This window comes from Vanrija pseudolonga, chromosome 3 (genome assembly GCF_020906515.1).
Source record: "Vanrija pseudolonga chromosome 3, complete sequence".
Taxonomy (NCBI): Eukaryota; Fungi; Basidiomycota; class Tremellomycetes; order Trichosporonales; family Trichosporonaceae; genus Vanrija; species Vanrija pseudolonga.
In genome coordinates, this window is record NC_085851.1 from 1,675,048 (window position 1) to 1,687,692 (window position 12,645).

General features: G+C 60.5%; 4 protein-coding genes across 4 annotated transcripts; 2 read left to right on the forward strand and 2 right to left on the reverse strand.

Moving 5' to 3' along the window:
* The first annotated feature begins 1,051 nt into the window (after window positions 1-1,051).
* Window positions 1,052-6,570, forward strand: abc4 (ATP-binding cassette transporter abc4). Its single transcript, XM_062770738.1, has 8 exons — window positions 1,052-1,409; window positions 1,534-2,026; window positions 2,065-2,499; window positions 2,548-2,656; window positions 2,699-2,833; window positions 2,871-3,191; window positions 3,230-3,313; window positions 3,361-6,570. Exons 1-8 carry the CDS (start codon window positions 1,303-1,305, stop codon window positions 6,492-6,494), a joined length of 4,818 nt encoding a protein of 1,605 aa, XP_062626722.1. The 5' UTR covers window positions 1,052-1,302; the 3' UTR covers window positions 6,495-6,570.
* A 191-nt stretch (window positions 6,571-6,761) lies between these two features.
* Window positions 6,762-7,930, reverse strand: aclN_0 (Aspirochlorine biosynthesis protein N). Its single transcript, XM_062770739.1, has 4 exons — window positions 7,579-7,930; window positions 7,349-7,526; window positions 7,020-7,283; window positions 6,762-6,964 (listed from the first exon to the last, which is right to left on the reverse strand). Exons 1-4 carry the CDS (start codon window positions 7,881-7,883, stop codon window positions 6,809-6,811), a joined length of 903 nt encoding a protein of 300 aa, XP_062626723.1. The 5' UTR covers window positions 7,884-7,930; the 3' UTR covers window positions 6,762-6,808.
* A 1,023-nt stretch (window positions 7,931-8,953) lies between these two features.
* On the forward strand, window positions 8,954-11,263 carry SPAC29B12.14c_0 (putative permease). Its single transcript, XM_062770740.1, has 7 exons — window positions 8,954-9,133; window positions 9,193-9,236; window positions 9,425-9,542; window positions 9,629-10,261; window positions 10,307-10,529; window positions 10,594-10,675; window positions 10,724-11,263. The coding sequence occupies exons 1-7, from the start codon at window positions 8,992-8,994 to the stop codon at window positions 11,174-11,176; spliced, it is 1,695 nt and encodes a 564-aa protein (XP_062626724.1). The 5' UTR covers window positions 8,954-8,991; the 3' UTR covers window positions 11,177-11,263.
* A 7-nt stretch (window positions 11,264-11,270) lies between these two features.
* On the reverse strand, window positions 11,271-12,580 carry rnh1 (Ribonuclease H; the record flags this gene model as incomplete). Its single annotated transcript, XM_062770741.1, has 5 exons — window positions 11,271-11,379; window positions 11,419-11,714; window positions 11,750-12,225; window positions 12,286-12,381; window positions 12,423-12,580. 5 exons carry the CDS (start codon window positions 12,578-12,580, stop codon window positions 11,311-11,313), a joined length of 1,095 nt encoding a protein of 364 aa, XP_062626725.1. The 3' UTR covers window positions 11,271-11,310.
* Window positions 12,581-12,645: the final 65 nt, after the last annotated feature.

A 12,645-nucleotide genomic window follows, 5' to 3' on the forward strand; every position in this document is an offset into this window, starting at 1 on the left:
TGATCTCGCGACGACGACGAAGCAACCGTCATCTCCCCCATTCCTTCTTGCTGCCCTTGCCGCGTCGTCATTTCCCGGTCCATTACGTCTCATCCGGCTCATCCAGGATTCATATCTATCTATTCGACCCCCGCGCCCGTCTCGGCCGCATACCGCCTCCGCCCCAATGTACTCTGGGCGGTCAACAAGGAGCAAGGAGCGGACCGGTCCACGAGGCCACGAGCCAGCTTGACACTTCCCCCCCATAGCTTGACCACTGTGTAGGCAGTGGACACCGGGCTTTGTCTCCAGTGCGCCGACTACTATGCCGAAGTGTGCCGCAAGCGCTATTCTGGCTGTCTCAACTGTGTCCACCTGACTTTGAAGTGTGCCCGATCATAGACGGCTGGGTGGGTGGGTACCTTGGCACTAGTCCACCCACGGCCATTCCTGGTGGGCGTCGATCCCCGCTTCAGCGGTCGTCTGAACCTCGTCTCTACTGGAACCATGCGCGCTTAACCCGTCCCCTCGCCGCGTTTAATCAAGGTCTTGCAGAGATTAATCCATGTCGTGTCAGCGTTTAATCAAGCCATGTCCGTGTTTAATCAATACCACATGCCGGTTTAATCACACCATGAGGCTGCCCACCCGCGTTTACCACATCATCAGTCCGTTGTACCGGAGCCGCGCACTCGACGACTCGTTGTGATCACCTCGCGCGCATAAGCGCATCTGGCGAATGACTTTTGTGCGTTTGGCTCTCACGTGACCCCTGGCTGGCAAGATCCGCTGCTGGTTGCGCGTCATGGAGCTAGTGCCAGGCACCACTGTCCGTATCGTTGTAGCCATGTGGTGCACCTTGCTTTTCGGTGCCGACGGCGGCCAGAGGGACCCACTCGTTGCAAGCACCACCGGCACCACCACCATCACACCTCAGCCTCCATTGAACTAGCCTGCATTCCACCCCACCCTCCCCCGCATAGCACACGCCATTCGACGCGGCAGAAAGGCAATCGAAAAGCTGACTCGGATTGACTTCATCTTGCTCGCACGACTTTGCCCCTTGCCCCACTTCTCTTGTATCACCTAGCCAGTTTGCCAGCATAGAAAACCCTTGCACAACAGCCTGATCCTTGTTCTTGGCCGCCGCAGTACTCGTCTCGCGACTGTCTCAGGAAATCGCACTCGACTCACCCACGCGCGCCCTTAAACCGACACAACACGGACACACACGCTCTCTTGCGATACGCACGATCCCCCGTCGCCTGACGTCTTTGCCTTTGTCCACTGTCTCAACTGTCACCAAAACACGACGGCGGCCCCATGACAGTCTTGGACGTCCTGGCTTACACCCAGGTCGCCTTCAAGGCTGGCGGTGACGCCCTCCTCGAGTCGCTTGCCACCAAAGGCAAAGGCAAGCCCAAGCCTCAGTGAGTACCTCGTATCTCGGAAGTGACAAGCTCGCCATCGCACACGCCGCACCGTCGGCGGCGCCCTGCGTTCCAAGCCACCACCACCGTGAACAATGCACAAAGGCTGACCCATCGCGTGCAGCCCTAAGCCCATCTTTGTGCGGCACACGCTCTACATCCTGCCCCTCCTCGTCGTCATCTCGGCGACTACTCTCCTGCTATCATACCTCTTACCCCCGATCTATCGCTTTATCCGTAAGCGCGTCTGCCCTCCAGCTCAGCAGCCCATCTTCCTCGACGATGGAGAGGTCGAAGTTGTTGAGGTCGTGGCCCCACCGCTCGCGCCCTACCTCCCTTCGCAGGGGCTCTGGGCGGACTTCAAGGCTCATATCAAGAGACTCCGCCTGCACGGCACCATGATCGTCGCTCTCGAGGTCCTCCGCTTTGCCTGTCTTGCCGCCCTCCTCGGCCTTAGCATCTACGCTACTATCCTCGCCGAGTCTCCTGATGAGTCTGACTCGGAGGACCCTGTGGTTGACGCGATGAAGAAGAAGAAGAAAAAGAAAAAGAACAGGTCGAACGTTGACGACTTCTCGTCTCTTGAGTGGGGAGAGTTTGGCGCGTGCTTGTTCTACGTGGGTAACCAGACTGTGTCTCCAAGCTGACCCACCAGGCCTACAACCTCCTCTTCTGCTTCCTCCTTCTCACGAATCGCCCTGGCCGCCTCCGCCGTCGCCTGACGGCTCATGTTGACATCCTGCTGTTCCTCGCATGCTGCCTCTTTGCGTACCGTGACATTTACCCGATCCTCACGACGTACATGGTGCCCACCGACCTCAACACGCCGGTGACCTGGTCGCGCATTATCATCCTTTTCGTCGCGGGCATTCTTATCCCGATCTTGCGCCCTCGCACCTATGTGCCTGTCGACCCGCTTAACCCGACACCAATTGACCAGATCAACCCCGAGCAGATCGCGCCGCCCCTGTTTTACATCTTCTACGAGTTCATGACTCCCCTCGTTTGGAAGGCCTGGAAGGTCCCCTCGCTGCCCTACGAGGACATGCCGCCCCTGGCTGATTACGACCACTCCGAGTACCTTTACAACGTGCGTCGCGTCGTTCGTGGTGGCGTCCAAAGCTGACAGTGCCACCAGAAACACATTGCGGATCTTGACCCCGTCAAGCGCAAGGAGAGGGGCCTCAAGCCGCAGAACCTGCTATGGAGCCTGCTCAGCACCTGGTGGTACCAGTTCACCGTCTGCAGTGAGTCTTCCCATCTCGCGCGGTAGTTCCTAACAACTCCAGGCATTATGTGTGTGCTTGCTGCGGCATTTGACGTTCTGCCCACCCTTGCCATCAACGGAATTCTCGTCTACTTGCAGAACGAGGGCCAGGGTGCTCTCCTCAGGCCTATTGTTTGGGTCGCTCTCCTCTTCTTGGGTGAGTTGGCATCTAGGAGGCCCACTGACCCTCCCAGCCCCCACTATCAACAGTCTAACCCTCAACTACTACATCTTCGTCATGACTCGCACCCTCGTTCGCACTGAGGCTCTGCTCACCCAGCTCATCTTTGACCACGCTCTGCGCCTGAGGATGAAGGACTCGGCAGAGGAGGAGGAGGAGACCCCCCCGGCCTCTGACACGCCAGAGGACGACGGAGGCGACGGCACCCGCACTCCTGGTAGCGAGTCTGCCAAGAAGTCGAACTCTGGGGACGAGTCGCCCAAGCCCAAGGAGGAGGGCATCACGGGCAAGATCAACGTGCTGTTGGCTCAGGACGTCGAGTCGGTTATTGATGGTGAGTGAGGGACGCGGAACTTGGCTGACATTCTCCAGGCCGTGACCTGCCCCTCCTGTTCGTGTACACCCCTATCCAGCTCGGACTCTGCTTGATCATTCTCTGGAAGCTCCTTGGCTGGGGTGAGTTTCGAACGCTAGTTCACCTGGTGGACGCTGACGTGCTGCAGCTTCTCTATTCGGTGTTGTGACCATGATCATCGGCTTACCGCTTCCTGGTTACGCAACCAAGCTGGCTACCAAGGTCCAGACCGACAGGATGGAGGCGACTGACGCCCGTGTCGCGTCTGTCACTGAGGCTATTGGCGCTATCCGCATTATCAAGATGTTCGGCTGGGAGGACAGAATCAAGGCTCGCATCGCCAGCAAGCGTGAGACTGAGCTGAAGCTCATCTGGGACCGTCGCGTTGTCAACATCTACATTGAACTCATCAACATGTTCCTCCCTGTTCTCACCATGGTCGTCTCTTTCGCCGCGTACACCCTCATCTTCAAGCACAAGCTCACCGCCGCCACCGTGTTCACCAGCATGACTGTGTTTGAGCTCCTCAAGGGTCAGATGTTCATGGCCTTCTTCTTCGTCAGCCAGTTTGTCACGTCTTATGTGTCTCTCAAGCGCATTAACAAGTTCCTGCACGAGAGCGAAATGATCGACGAATACTCCGTGGCCGCGCCAATCGAGGTAACCTCGCCTGCCAAGCTTGAAGCCGAGAACGAAGGCTTGATCCGCCTTCACGACGCAACGTTCGCCTGGGGCGAGGACAGCAGCAACGAGAACATTATCAACTTCCGCCTGCGCATTCCGGATGTCACTTTCGAGAAGGGCAAGATCAACCTCATCACGGGCCCAACTGGCAGTGGCAAGAGTACTTTCCTCAAGGCGCTCATCGGCGAGCTTCACTTTGAGCCTCGCGAGGGGTCCTTCTTCCACCTTCCTCGTGACGGCGGCGTTAGCTATGCGGCTCAGGAAAGCTGGGTCATGTCCTCGTCTGTCAAGGACAACATTCTGTTTGGCCAGCCCTACGACGAAGCCCGCTACAAGCAGGTCATCCACGACTGTGCCCTCCTGACCGACCTCAAGCTTCTTGAGGACGGCGACGAGACCGAGGTCGGAGAGAAGGGTATCACCCTTAGCGGTGGTCAGAAGGCGCGTATTACCCTCGCACGTGCCATGTACGTCAACTCGGCAGTTGTCCTCCTCGACGACATCTTCTCGGCTCTCGACACATTGACATCGCGCTTCATCCTCGAGAACCTCTTCAAGGGAGACCTGGTCAAGAACCGCACCATCGTCCTCATTACGCACCACATCCACCTTGCCGCCCAGGCTGCGAGCTTCATGGTTACCCTCACCGAGGACGGTACCGTGACCAAGGCGGGTGCCATCGACTTGTCAATTCTTTCGTCGACGAGCTCGGAGGTTGATCTTGGCAAGGCTGCCGAGGGCTCCCCGGCTTCTGAGTCCACTGCCGTTGACAGCAATGACGCCGCCGCCACCGACGGCCCCACAAAGCCAGCAGCCAAGCTCGTCAAGGATGAGGAGAAGTCGGAGGGCCGCATCTCTCGCCGCGCTCTTCTTTCATTCTTCAGCAAGTTTGGCGGCCCCGTGTTCTGGACAATTGGGCTGGGTCTCCTCCTTTCTGGCCAGATTTTCCAGTCATTCCAGTCGTACTGGCTTGGTCTCTGGGCTACAGCCTACGCCGAAACCGATAACCCCGAGTCGGTGTCGGTTCCGTTCTGGCTCGGCCTCTACCTGGTCTGGGTTGTCCTTGGCCTTGCTACCGTCACGGTTGCGACGCTTATCTACTACTCTGGTGCTGTCAAGGCATCCCGTTCCATCCATGCCGACCTCGTCAACAAGATCTTTGGTGCCTACATGCGCTTCCTCGACTCTACCCCGGTCGGACGCATCATCGGTCGCTTTACCAAGGACATTAAGAATATCGACGGCGGCTTCACCGACACTGCTGCCTGGGTCGCGGAAATCACTTTCAGTTTGATCATCAAGTTCATTGCTGTTGTCATTTTCGTCAAGTTCTTCACTATCCCTGCCCTCCTCATTGGCGTCGTCGGTGGTATCATTGGAGAGTTCTACATTCATGCCCAGTTAAGCGTCAAGCGTGAAATGTCCAACGCCAAGACTCCCCTGTTCTCGAGCCTGGCCGCCGCTGTTACGGGCATTGTCTCGATTCGTGCGTACGCCGCGCAGGAGCAGATTCGTCGCGACGTCAGGACCAAGGCCGACAAGTACTCGCGCTCCGCCACGGCCTTTTACAACCTCAACCGATGGATTACCGTCCGCATTGACATGCTCGGTGGTCTCTTTGCTTCTCTGCTCGGCGCGTTCCTCATCTACAGCGTCCACCTCGACCCCTCGACTTCTGGCTTTGCTCTCCTCCAGGCCATTGCCTTCTCCTCGATGATCCTCGTCTGGGTTCGCCTTGTTAACGAGATGGAGGTCCAAGGAAACGCCGTTGAGCGTATTGAGGACTACCTTGTCATCGACCAGGAGCCTCCTTCCGTGAAGAGCAAGACCCCACCTGCGGCCTGGCCTACGTCGGGAGAGATCGTTCTCAACCAACTCAGCGCCAAGTACTCTGCCGACGGCCCCACTGTTCTCGACAATCTCAACATCAAGATCAAGAGTGGTGAGAAGGTTGGCATTGTCGGCCGCACGGGCAGTGGCAAGTCGACGCTTGCTTTGGCTCTCCTTCGCATGATTCCCACCAGTGGAACGGTGCTCATTGACGGTCTCCGAACGGACAAGATCAACCTGCACGACCTCCGTTCCAACGTCACCATCATCCCCCAAGACCCCATCTTACTCTCTGGCACGCTCCGCTTCAACCTCGACCCCTTCGACGAGAGCGACGACGCGACTCTGAACGATGCGCTTCAGGCATCTGGCCTGGGCCAGAGCGGCGGAGCCAGCAATGGTCGCGCGACGCCCAAGAGACTCACGCTCGACACGATCCTGACTGCTGGTGGCTCCAACCTGTCGCAAGGCCAGCGCCAGCTCGTTGCTCTCGCCCGTGCTCTTGTCCGCAACAGCAAGGTGCTCATTCTCGATGAGGCGACTGCCTCGGTCGACTTTGACACCGACTCGCTCATCCAAAAGTCTATCCGCTCGCTCCCCGACTCTACTACCGTCCTGACCGTGGCGCACCGTCTGTCGACCGTCATGGACTATGACAAGATTCTTGTTCTCGGCGCCGGCAAGGTGCTCGAGTTTGACTCGCCCGACAACCTAAAGAATAACCCCAACAGCTACTTTAGCAAGCTCGTCGAGGCCATGGAGGCGTAGAGTGGTCGTGTTTGTCGTGTTTAGAATGTCTGAATGTGTGGCACATGTTGAGTGGTTAATGCATTGTGTACCTGTGATGGGGGGTGTGGCGCTGTCAGGACTGTCCACTCTTAGTTCGTGATGGGAATCGGGCCCGTCGCCGAGGAGGACGGACAGCCGGGGCCTTGGGAGCGGGGTCGGTCTCCTCGTCGATCTTGGCGCGATCATGTCCGTGTGGTGGAGGTGGGGCACCGCAGCAAAATCTCGACGACCACCTTGACCCAGCCAGCCAGTGTACCCATACATATCAAGACGTAACCTTCCCTAACCGCAGCCTACTCCTTCTCCCACAGGGCAACAAGGCGCACCTCGATGCTCTCACGCGGCACGACAAGCTCTGGCGCGATGCCGTCGGCGTCGTTGTCGACCTTGACAGCCACATGGCCGCAATAGAGCGCGCTCCCGTCGGCGCCCTGCGCCGTGTCGAAGCACTGGGGTGTGGGTGAGCATTGTGTGTCGCCTCCTCCACAGCCCCACCCAACCCACCTTGAGGAACACAACCTCGTCGGGCATCTGGTGCCGGATATACCCCCAGTTCTGCCCCTTTCCATGGTGAATGTCCATGCCGACGCCGAACATGCTCCCGTGCTTTGAGATCTCGCCGGGCAGGATCTCAGAATACGGCAGCATGGCGAGCGGCGCGTTGGTTACTGGGCCTGAGAGCGGGCGCCAGAGGTTGACAATCTGCGCGCGCGCGAACGAGCTCGCTGGCGCCTTGGCCGCCTTGCCGACGAGCTCGGCGCCCCAGACCTTGACGCGAGGTCAGCTTCAGCTTCGGCCACGCAGCTCCCTCCCATTCGCCAGCCCCAACTCACCTCGTCCTGGTCCACATGTGCGATGCTGGCCACGGGCTGCTGGCGCTCGCTGGGCACGAAGCCCTTCTCGGGCTCCTGCTGCCTCGGCACGTCCTTGTGCGCGAGGCCGGGCGCGTTCTTGCGGCACACCGAGTTCCACGCGATGACGCGCGTGCAGCCGAGGATGGACTTGAGGAGGCTGGCGGTGTGTCAGTGCTCGCATGTGCTCGTGCTCGGGCAGTAGCACCTACGCGGCCGTCTCGTCGAGGTACGCCTGCGTGCCCTCTACACTCGGGATGCCGCCGAGGTGGTTGCTCGCGTGCTTGGCGACCGCGAAGCCGCGGTCATGCAGCTGCTTGGCGACCGTGTCGATCGTGGCCGGGGACTTGGCGTCCTCGAGCTCGTCGCGCAGGTTGACGACCTCGACGCGCAGCGCCTCGCTCGGCCGGCTGCGGTCCGCGTCGTAGGTGAGGTAGATTGCCGGGTCGTGGTCGAGCCGCGAGGCGGGGAGCGTGAACTCGATCGTGGCAGTGAGGGGGGCTGCGGCGGCTGGCATTTTGGCGGCGTCGGTGGGGGCGGGGGGGGGAGAGATGGGGGCCCGAGGTGGTGGACGTGGACGTGGACGACGTGGACTGTTCTTGAGAGCACCAAGAGATCAACAATGTCCTATCCCGAAAGTCAGTGATAGGAATAAAAGTCAGAGACGCTCGATAGCGGTATCATACGGCAACTGCGGCATCGACGCCAATCTTTGAGCCACAGTCAGTCGCCGGAACAATAATATTCATATCGTTCCAGGCGCGTGTGCGTGCCGAGTGAGTGCTTCTCCCGAGTCACCGACGGACTGAGCAAGACCTCCTCAGTGACGGACCCACCCCGACCAGACCGGACGTGTGATTGGCGCTGGACGTGGGGCTGCGGTTTACGGTGCGGCGGCCGCGAACGCAACGCGCTCCTGCTCCTCTCGCGGCATGGACGCCGCAGCTCGCTTGCGCGGACCTTGACCTTGACCTTGGAGCGGAGCCCGAGGTCGGGGGGCGGCGCGGCACGGTACATACAGCGCACGCACGCCAACCTTGGGCTTCGCGCTCCACACCGGCACCCCGGGAGCGCGGAGCAGCAGCCAGCCAGGCTCGATCTGGTCAGCTGCTCCCCCTCCCTGCATGTGGTGCAGAGCGGCATGTTTGCTTGGGTCGTCTGTACCGCTGCTCGTGTGCGCTGCGCTGCCCAATCCCGCAAGCGAAGTTGGACAAAAGTTGCGAGGGGATAGACATGGTAGCATGTGGGTTCGTGCAGGGTCTGGGAGGGCCCGTGATAGCCGATTCTGTGGCCTTGCGCCTTTGTGGCCTCAGGACGTGCGGCGCGAGGCACGGCTAGGCTCGTGGCACCAGCGCTGGAAATTGATAGACTGATAAGGTAGCTGTGGTGTGTGGCCCTCTGCCTCTGCTGCTGCACGCGGTGACTGCTCCAGTGCTCAGGTGGGGAGCGGAGCCGCAGCTCAGCTTTGCGAGCTGCAGAAGCTCCAGGCTCGCTTGAAGCGCGCTAAAATGCATGATGCGCTTGGCACGATCCACCGCGCCAGGTTATAAGACTTTGTCTGAGCGAGACTTTTAGGATAGAGGACCATCATCTTTATCCCTCCACCACAGCCGTCCGTCGTCGAAATGAAGCTCCGGATGCCAAAGCTCGAGGTCGAGGGCGCGGCCGATAGGCAGAAGAGCCTGTCCAACGACGACCTGCTCCCTATCCCTGCCGAGAGGCGGACATGGGATTTCTGGACATTCACCACTTTCTGGTTCTCCGCAGGTGTGTGGGGAAGCAACAGCCACAGCCAAGTCCGATACGAGCGGATCTGACATACACAGTGGGCACGGTCGCCAACTGGACCAGCGGAGGGACGTATCTTGCTGTGAGTGTACCATGGGCTGTGACCTCGGCGTGGGGGATGCTGCATACATTTGCTGCACCGTGCTGCGTCTTTTGCGTGAAGGTTTTGCACGCGAGTGGACGCAAGCGATGCCGAGTGGAGGCCGATGTGGCTTGTGGCAGTGGCAGTGGACGCGATCACAAGACCAGCCCTGACCACCACCACCACAGATGGGTATGACGGTGTGGGACGGCCTCCTGGTCAACTTCTTCGGCTTCCTCCTCATCTCCTTCTTCATGGTGCTCAACGGCCGTGTCGGCGCGGTATACCACGTCGGATTCCCAGTGTGTAAGTTTTGCCCACTTGTTGGTTGTCGGCCGGTCGGCGGCCGGCGCCGATTGCCCTTCCAGCACCAGCTGACGCCGGCGCCACAGACTGCCGCTCCTCGTTTGGCGTGTACGGAGCCCTGTGGCCGGCGTTCAACCGCGCCATGTCGGCCGTGGTGTGGAACGGCGTCAACGTCGTGCAGGGCGGCCAGGCCGTGTACATCATGCTGCATGCCATCTTCCCGAGCGTGACGCGCATCCCGAACCACATGCCCAAGGCGAGCGCGCTCGACACGGCCAACATGATGGGCATGATCCTCTTCTGGCTCGCGCTCGCGGGCATCCTGTGCATCTCGATCCCCAAGTGGCGTATCCTGATCTACATCAAGCTCGTCGCGTACGTTATCTCGAGTTGTGCGATGCTCGCCATGGCGCTCGTGCACTCTGGCGGCGTGGCCAAGGAGCTCCGCGAGAAGCCCACCACGCACGGCTCGGAGCGCGTGTGGCTCATTGTCCGCTTCACGCTGCTCTCCGCCGCTGGCTGCTCGACCTTTGCGTCCAACGCTAGCGACTGGCAGAGGAACGCCCGCAAGCCCAACGACCCGATCTTTGGCCAGATCTTCGGCTTCCCCATGTCCAACGTGAGTGCAGCGTTCCGCCACATTCACTCACACCCTCAGTTCATCGTGTCCCTCTTCGGCTGCATCGTCGCGCGCAGCAGCGAGAAGACGTACGGCAAGGGTAAGTTGCGCGTGAAAAGCGGTGTTCGCTTCGCTCACGCCCCAGTCATCTGGAACCCCCTCACCTACCTCGACATGATGCTCAGCGACACCTACAACGCAAAGTACCGCGCTGGCGCCTTCTTCATCGCCGCGGGCTTCTGCTACTCGTCGCTCTTCTCGTGCGCGTTCGAGAACGTCCTGCCGGCAGGTAACGACATTGCCGCCATCCTGCCGCGCTACCTCAACATGAAGCGCGCGATGGCCATCTGCATGATCCTGACCTTGGCGTGAGTGGCGCCGCGGGTGCCTGTGGCACTGCCAACAAGCAACACGTGCTGACAACAACCACAGCATCAACCCGTGGTTCCTCCTCGGCTCGGCCTCCATCTTCATCTCCTTCCTCGCCTCGTACCAGATCTTCCTGTTCGCGATTGTGAGTTGAGCGAGCAATACGTGCCTGTTCCCCCGCTCACCCACCTAGACCGGCGTCCTCCTCACAGACTACTACATTGTCCTCAAGGGCCGCTTCGACCTGTCGTGGATGTACACGGCGGACCCGCAAGGCCCGTACTGGTACACTCTGGGCCTGAACTGGCGCGCGTTCGTCGCCTACCTCGTCGGCCTGGGCATCAACTTTGCCGGCTTCCTGCACAACATGGGTGCGATCGACGTCAGCATCGGCGTCCAGCGCTCCTTCTACTTTGCCTTTATTACGTCCGGCGTCGGCTCTGGCCTCGTCTACTACCTCCTCGCGCGATTCTTCCCCCAGGCGTCGTACAAGGAGTACAAGGGCCTCAAGTTCAAGGAGTGGACGCAGGACGAGGTCGAGGTGTACGCCGCTGGCAGCGACAAGCCGGGCCGCGTGCCCTCGCACCAGGGCAGCGACGACGTCGAGGACAAGGCACTCGACAGCACGTACGTCCGTGACGTTTAGGGGGTTCTGACATTCAGTTATGGCGTGTAGGGTTAGCAGTATACTAGGTTGTGAGATGAGAAGTGATGCGACTGGGCTTAAGGCGTGCGTGGCTGCTGGACATGCACTCATGCAATATATCTACAAGTTACAGTCTACTCGTCCGCAAGCGACCGCTCTAATCTAAGCATCTCCTCGTCGGTCATGAGCCACGCTGGGTCGATCTGGCGTGCGTCAGTGAGGTGCGTCGCACCAAAACCCACCTCGACCTCCACGTCTGAGTGGGTACTCTTCTTTGCGGGCACCACGTCGTCCGGGTCAAGCCAGTCGGTGCGGTCCTCGACGTCTTCCGACGCGGCCCCCATGCGAGCGAGCTTGTCGGCCGCCTCGTTGCCCGCGTGTCCCGCATGCCCGCGCACATACTTGAACTTGACCTGCGCGTTCGGGCCGCGCTGGCGCAGCAGCACAAGGAGGTGCTTTATCATCTCGACGTTCTTCACCTCGCCCGTGGACGTCTTCCACCCGTTCTTCAGCCACCCGGGCAGGAACTTTGTGATGCCTGGTGGGTCAGATTCGGAAGCGGATGCTACACACAGTTGATAGAGTACTGCGAGTCGGTGCGTATCTCGAGCGGGACCGCGGGATAGGGGCACGTCTCGAGCGCGCGGATGATGGAGAGCAGCTCGCCGCGGTTATTCGTCTGCGGCTCCCCCGGCACCCGCTCGCTCAGGTTGGCAGCGTACGCCTCGCCCCTGCCGCCCCAGAACACGCCGAGCCCGGCACGCGCCCGCTTCTTGCCGTTGCCGAGCGAGCTGCCGTCCGTGTACACGACGATGCGGTGCGGCGGGGTGCGCGAAAACGTGAAGCCCTTGGCCGCGAGCAGCGCGAGGTCGGGGGGTAATGTGCCGTCTGGGGCATCGCGGGGCGGCGAGTCACGAGAGGAGCTGGAGCTGTCGCCGCTCGGACGGCTGTACGGTGTCGACCCCGACGCTGATGGCGCTGCACCCTCCGACTTGCCGCTGATGAACCCCCTCGCCTGTGCCTCGGTCGGAAACTTCTTGAACCGCGCGCTGGCAAGTCAGCAGGGCACGCGCACGCCGAGAAGCCCAAAGAGCCTACATAGTACGCACCCGTTGAACCCCTTGACCTGTGCTTCGGCCTCGCCCCAGGTCGAGTAGATGCCGGGCTTGCGGCCCGCCGCGACGGCGTAGAACGCGGCCTTGGGCCTGGGTTGGGTCAGCAGTGCTCAAGCGTCCAAGTCACCCACATGTTGTTGCTGCTGCTCTCCTCGTCGTAGTCCCGCCGCGATGCCCGCAGGTCGATGTATATCCTCAGCCCGTCGAGCAGCACCCTCTCTCGCGGCGACAGGTGGCGCGTGTGCAGCGTTAGACGGCGGAGCGCTGCGGTCGTGTGCGTTGCGAGCATGCAGTGTTGGTGAAAGTGGAGGCGCGCAGACGTGGACATTTGAGTGGCGAAGTGCGGTCACGTGG